This window comes from Varanus komodoensis, unplaced genomic scaffold, assembly GCF_004798865.1.
Source record: "Varanus komodoensis strain SLA01 unplaced genomic scaffold, ASM479886v1 scaffold2463, whole genome shotgun sequence".
Taxonomy (NCBI): Eukaryota; Metazoa; Chordata; class Lepidosauria; order Squamata; family Varanidae; genus Varanus; species Varanus komodoensis.
Window position 1 is genome coordinate 4,360 of NW_025335654.1, and position 6,150 is coordinate 10,509.

General features: G+C 49.0%; 2 gene segments (V, D, J or C); both read right to left on the reverse strand.

The window, feature by feature from the left end:
- Nucleotides 1-2,074: 2,074 nt before the first annotated feature.
- LOC123024655 lies at nt 2,075-2,587 on the reverse strand. The segment is given in 2 exon segments: nt 2,075-2,457; nt 2,542-2,587. Coding segments are annotated over 2 exon segments (429 nt in total).
- Nucleotides 2,588-4,826: 2,239 nt separating this feature from the next.
- LOC123024656 overlaps nt 4,827-6,150 on the reverse strand; it is a 2,246-nt gene continuing 922 nt past the window's right edge. Inside the window, 1 exon segment of the V gene segment in view lies at nt 4,827-5,179. Coding sequence covers nt 4,827-5,179 — 353 coding nt within the window.

Here is a 6,150-nt window from a genome sequence, read left to right on the forward strand (position 1 = left end):
TCAAGTCAGGACTTTCACTTCGGGGACCCTGCCTGCCTCCCACCCAAGATTTGGGAAAGACGCCTGCCTCTTTCTCTCAGGCTACCCTTCACCATCCCTCAGAGACACACCGGGTTCACTCCTATTTCCTCTGCAGTTTGTGACCTCCAATGGCACCAGGCTAACCAGGTTCATGACCTGAACTCAGTCATTTCTCTGCTCCTCCTTTCTGCCCCCAGATTCCTCTCTACTCTGTGTTTCTTCCCTCCCGTGGTAGCCAAGTCACAAATAACAGCGGACACCTTGGGTGGTTCAAATGACTGAGGACCAGCTGCAGCTGGTAGTGAGTTGTCACCAGAAATGTTCTCCCAACCAAGCGCTCATGTGGTTAATGGTTTAATTCCAGATCTTCCTGGCTGAACTCATCAGATGCTTTTGTGTGTGAACTTGCTGCCCCCTGTTGGGGTGGTGGAGCAGAGCATCCGTGAAGTCTGGCCATGAGATGAGATGCCTGTACACTAAAAGGAGTGGGGGAGGAGCATGACCCTATCTGCACAAATGTAAGGAACAGCCCTTGCAGAAAAGACCACCAATGTGTGCAGCTGAAATCCCCCAATATTTGTGCAATATATTCCAGAACACAAGCAGACCAAACTTAATGAAGCAATGCGAAGTAAAGCGAAGCCAAGCGAAGTGAAGTAAGGTGAAGCGAAGTGAAGCAAGGTAAAGCGGTAACATTCCATTTGCACACATTTAAAGACTATTGAAAAAACACACTGTAAGACTATTTAATTTCCATTCCATGAGAAACATCCAAAATCCATTTATCAGATTGACTCGGATCCTCCCTTAATGCAAGGTCCATATGCATCTAGCAACAGGCGGAAGGGGCGTTGTGAGCTGGATGAACTGATAGATGAATGACAAAGCAGGAATTGTAGCTTCAGTGGATTCTTCACACATGAGAAAGCCGTCATGCTGCACCCAATGTAACTTACAAAAATACTGATATGTTTCTCTGTGCATGTTTCCATGAGCATCATATCTATGTATATCTTTTCTTGTGTGCAGTCTATTTTCTTGTGTGCAACCTTCCTCACAGGGTTGTTGTGGGGATAAGATGGAGGGGGAGAATGATGTAAGCTGCCTTGAGCCCTTTGTAGGAAAAAGGCAGGATATGCATCAGAAAATAAATAAATACTTAAATAATTAAATAATTAAATAAATAATGTGTGTTTTTACCAGACGTTTGGACGAGATGTTCTTTGCTCTCATGGTTTCACGTTCTCCCTCTTTCTCTCTCGCTCCCCGCATATACACATATATATGGCACAACGTGTAACACAGAGGGAGGGAGGATGGGAAAGCATTGCGAGCTGTGAAGTAATTTGATTTCCCCAGTTGCGTTTGTTCCCGCCAATGGTTAGAAGTGGTGGCGTAAATCAATCAGCCACGCAAGTCTCACTGACCCATACATATTAAAATAGCTAAGCCACAAGAGTTCACTTTTAATTAACTCATCCAGGGATCAATTTCCAATCCCTGGCTCACTCTTTATTGTGTCAGTCTCACATAAATACACCAAAAATCCTGTCCTAAGAAATTGTCACCTGCATTAAGGTAAACGATGCCCATTGATTTCAGCTGGCTTCCTCTGCAGTGTTCTTTCCATATACCAAACTTCTCTGGGGCAAGAAGTTACCCCAAGTCTTCACATAAGTAAGATGTTGGGTTGCTCTGGGAACCAAAGGGTGGTTAACTGGAGATGATTTTAATTGGAAAAACAGAAAATCACTGCCTGAAAAAAGGGGCAGAAACCTGTTGAGGGGCAGCATTGTGGGGTAGATGGGAAGTCTACACGCTGCACCATAGTTGTGATAATTGTCCATCAGGACAAGAGAGATTCAGTCTCAAGTTCGGCATTGCAGCCGAAAGCCTAATTCTCTGGCTTTGCTAATTGTAGCATTAGGAGAAACATTCAACCCACAATGTCTTATCACTGTTTTTGGTCAGTGGAAGTTTAGCCTTCATGCTAAGTATGCCAAAGTGCTTGTATTTGTGACATTCATATATAGCTCTGCTTTTGCAGTTCATGTCACTGATGAACAAGGAGCATTGCAATGAGTGAAGGGGCTTTTTGCCAGGCTGCACGTTCTCTTCCTCCCACTGTGTCTCCTGCACAGTAATACATTGCGGAGCCCTCTGGCTTGAGGCTGCTCATTTGCAAATGCAGCTGGCTGTTGGAGTCGTCTCGGGAGATGGTGAAGCGGCCCTTCACGGCGTCCGCGTAGTAAATGGAAGTGGACTGTGTATGGATAAAGGCTACCCATTCTAGGCCCTTTCCAGGCGCTTGTCGCACCCAGTTCATCGCGTAGCTGCTGAAGGTGAAGCCGGAGGCCTGACAGGAGAGGCGCAGGGACTCTCCCGGCCGTTTGACATCCCCTCCAGACTCGACCAGTTGCACCTCTGACCGCACACCTAGAAGGAAAGGAATTTGACAGTGACCTGGTGTGTGAAGATCAGCCTTTCATGCAGCAAATCCATTTGAGGAAAGAATACTACCTGCAAGGACTGAGGAAAGTAAGGTCAACTGCAACAAAAATGCCATTTTCACCTGCACTGGTTTGAAAAAATTTCCTAAGAAGAGGTGGCAGGTCGGAGTGGACAGAGATGGTGCCGGGAGGATTTAAAGAGGGAGCAGCGTCAAGACATTTGCATGTGCGTCAGGATAAAAGCACAGGCGGGGCCACCCGCGCATCTATGGCCGAATACAAATGCGCTTCTGGCAGCACAACCCTGTCCCTGCTGAGAGCATGGCTGCCACCGCTCACTGTGGGGGTTCCTTTCTGCCCCACCCTGATGGAAGCCCTCCGCTGTGTGCCTGATGTATTTTGTAGTAACAGAACTCCTGCTTCCCCAATCCCACCGACTGCGCTGAGGGTCCTTTCCTCCGATGACCCTAATCACGGTCAGGAAGCTCACTGCAGGTATTCCATTTGCCTTCTCTCGAGAATCAATGAATTTCTGCCACCTGCTCCATGACTTCCATTTTGATGTGCTCCACGGCTATTCTCTTCCCTCTCTAACCTCTGGGCTGCAATCCAGCTTTGCAATGCTCAGGTTCACCCCAAGATGGTGGCCCATAGGGATGGTTGACGTTGGAGTCTTTCACTGAGCAGAGGGTTAAACAGAATGACCTTTTGACGCTTCCAGCATTCTTTTTCTCTGATTCATAGAACACATTTCCTGGAAGTATCTCTGTGCTCCCTCCAGTTCCCTCTTTCCTTGACAGTCCATACTGAACTATAGGGAGCATCTCAGGGGACTGAGGGGATGAGGGGCAGGATCAGTTTGATATACAAACAACCACAGGAACCGCTCCCAGAGGCAGCTGAAGCCACAGAAGGGCACTCATGGATGAATATTTGAATTATGTGCTTCCTTCCCGTCCTGCATGGCTAAAGGCATTCGGCATTGTTCATTGTTGTGCACGTACTGCCCCCTCTGGGCTGATGGAGGGTTGAGAAACAGACAGGGAAATCCACTCAGCCAGCAGTGGCAAACTCACCTCCAATTCCTTTGAACATTCTGCCAGGAGGCAGGGGTCCCTTATGGATATGGGGGCAATGAGCACACCGGTAGGTGAAGGAACTGTAATGCTTTATTTATCTTCAGGAAAACAAAATCGCATTTACACCTTGCAGGAATATCTTATCCCCTTCAGCTGCCAGGAGCAGCAGTTAGGATGCCAGAGATACCCCAGACCATCAATCACACAGCATCCGGCATCTGATCTGTGTAGAAGCTCCCAACCGCAAGCTCTCACCCACCTGGTTTTATACCTGAATGCTTCTGACTCACAAACCTCCATTCTATGCATGCCCAGCACATGGCCTTTGAGCTAAACAGCTCCGGAGTAATCTAGGATCCTCCCAAATGCTCTACGCCTGGGAGAAAAGAATTTGAGAAACATGAACACATTCCGTTGTATAACTGAAGACTCAACATGCTTGATGAGTGCAAAATGAGGGGAAAGGAGACAAGTCAGACCTCCCTCCTCACCATACAATGTCTTCTGCAGGTTTCCAATACACATGCTGCCCAGACAGCTTTGTGAGAAATGTGATCTTCGGGAAGAGAACTCTGGGGCACATGGGGCTTGATGTGAGACATCCTGCATCTGCCTGCATTATTGCCCCTTCCACCCTAAACCTCCTCCCTAAACCATGTGGATCGTGACCATCACGCTTCAATTCCATGCAGCTCCCATGCGCGTTGCAGGCCAAGAACAGGAGAAGACAACGTAGGAGGTGCTGGATCATAACCAAGGTCTGATCCTCCATACTCGTGGCAGCAAGTTAGCTGGCCATCGGGGTCCTCCAGCAGAACAGAAGCAGGGCCACCCCCTGGCAAAGCCCCTCAGAAACTACTGCAGGCAGGAATAGCAGTTCTGCTTCACCAGGTGGCACGAAGCCAGACAGTTGTGGTGATGGCAGATTGTTTGCAAGACTGCTTGAGTGCAAAAACAGTCATGAACGTTTGCATGTTTGTTTGGATCAAAGGTCCTGGAAGGCCCCAGTGGATCATTCAGCACTCTATGCCTGAAGACACACATCCTTGCAGCAATTCACGTACTTGCTCATGAACAATTGGGAGTGACCTTTGAGAAAGGGAGGGCTTTCTTTTTTGCAGGATATACAATCCAAGCATGTTCTTGCCATATGTACTTTTCTGAGCATGGAGGGTTTGCATGCTTTGATGGAAGGTGAACTATTTTTTAATGCAGCCGTGGCAAAGACATAGCTGGGACTCCAGGAGGACATATTCTCCCGGCCTCGTTCCCCCATTCAGTTTCCAGGCTTCTGATTCACCTCCTCTCCCTGAGTTTCTCCTCCACAGGAATCCACAGTCGGCTCCTCAACTTGGAGGCTGCTGAGTTTCAGAAGCAGCATGTTGGAGCCATTGTTTCTGGGGCTGGTGAAAAGCTCCTTCGGGAAGTCCATTTCATTCTCTGCTTCCTCTGCCCTGTGTCTACACTCCATTCCAGGCCTGTCCCAGGGGCTTCTCACCAGCAGATGCCAAAGCTGCTCAAGGTGAAGCCGGAGGATGGACACAAAACGTGGAGGGACCCCTGAATTTCTGAGAAGGACTTTAAGTGGATCCGAGGGATATGGTGATATCTGGTACATCCCAAATTCCTCTAGGAGAAACAGAGCTCTCTTTTGTTTGAAAAGCAGCTCCTTCCTGTCTAAGCAGGGATGCAATTCTGACTCTGCCAGTCAGTCAAGAGGAGGGTTCTTGTCCGGCTGCACATTCACTTCCTCCCACTGTGTCTCTTGCACAGTAATACACGGCCCTGTCTTCAGCATAACAGGCAGGTCACTTCCACGGACCGTGTGGATCATGACCATCATGCTTCCATTCGATGGGGCTCCCATGTGGCTGACAGGCTAAGAACAGAGAAGAGAACATGGGAGATGCTGGATCAGAGCCAGGGTCAAGCACTGCATACTCGTGGCAGAAAGATGACTGGCCATCGGGGTCCTTAGGCTGCACAGGAGCAGGGCCACCCCCTGGCCAAGCCCCTCGGCAACTCATGCCTGCAGGCCTGCCAGTTCCAGTGCAGGAGGTGGCAAAAAGCCAGCAAGGCTCATGGCCGACAGAAGGGAGCTCCCTCTGCCTCTGTCCCATCCCCTCCTAAAGCCACCCAGATTGGTAGCAAGAGAGTTGTGGAGATGGCAGAGCATTCGCAAGAGCGCTTTAACGAGGAAGCAGTCCTGACTCTTTGCATGCTTGTTTGGATCAAAGCTCCTGGAAGGCCTCCACTGGGTCATTCAGCAATCTATGCCTGAAGACACCCGTCCTTGCAGGAATCCATGTACTTGCTCATGAAAAAATGGGAGTGTCCTTTCAGAAATGGAGGGCTACTTTTTCTGTAGGAAATACGATCCCAGCAGGTCCTTGCCATTTGTATTTTTCTGAGCATGAAGGGTTTGGGTGCTCTGATGGAAGGCAACTGATTGTTTCATGGAGCTGTGGCAAAAAAGTAGCTGCGACTCCGGGAGGACATTTTTTCCAGGCCACGTTTCCCCATTCAGTTTCCTGGCTTCTGAATCCTCTCCTTTCCCCGCGTTTCTCTTGCACAGGAATCCACAGCCGGCTCCTGGACTG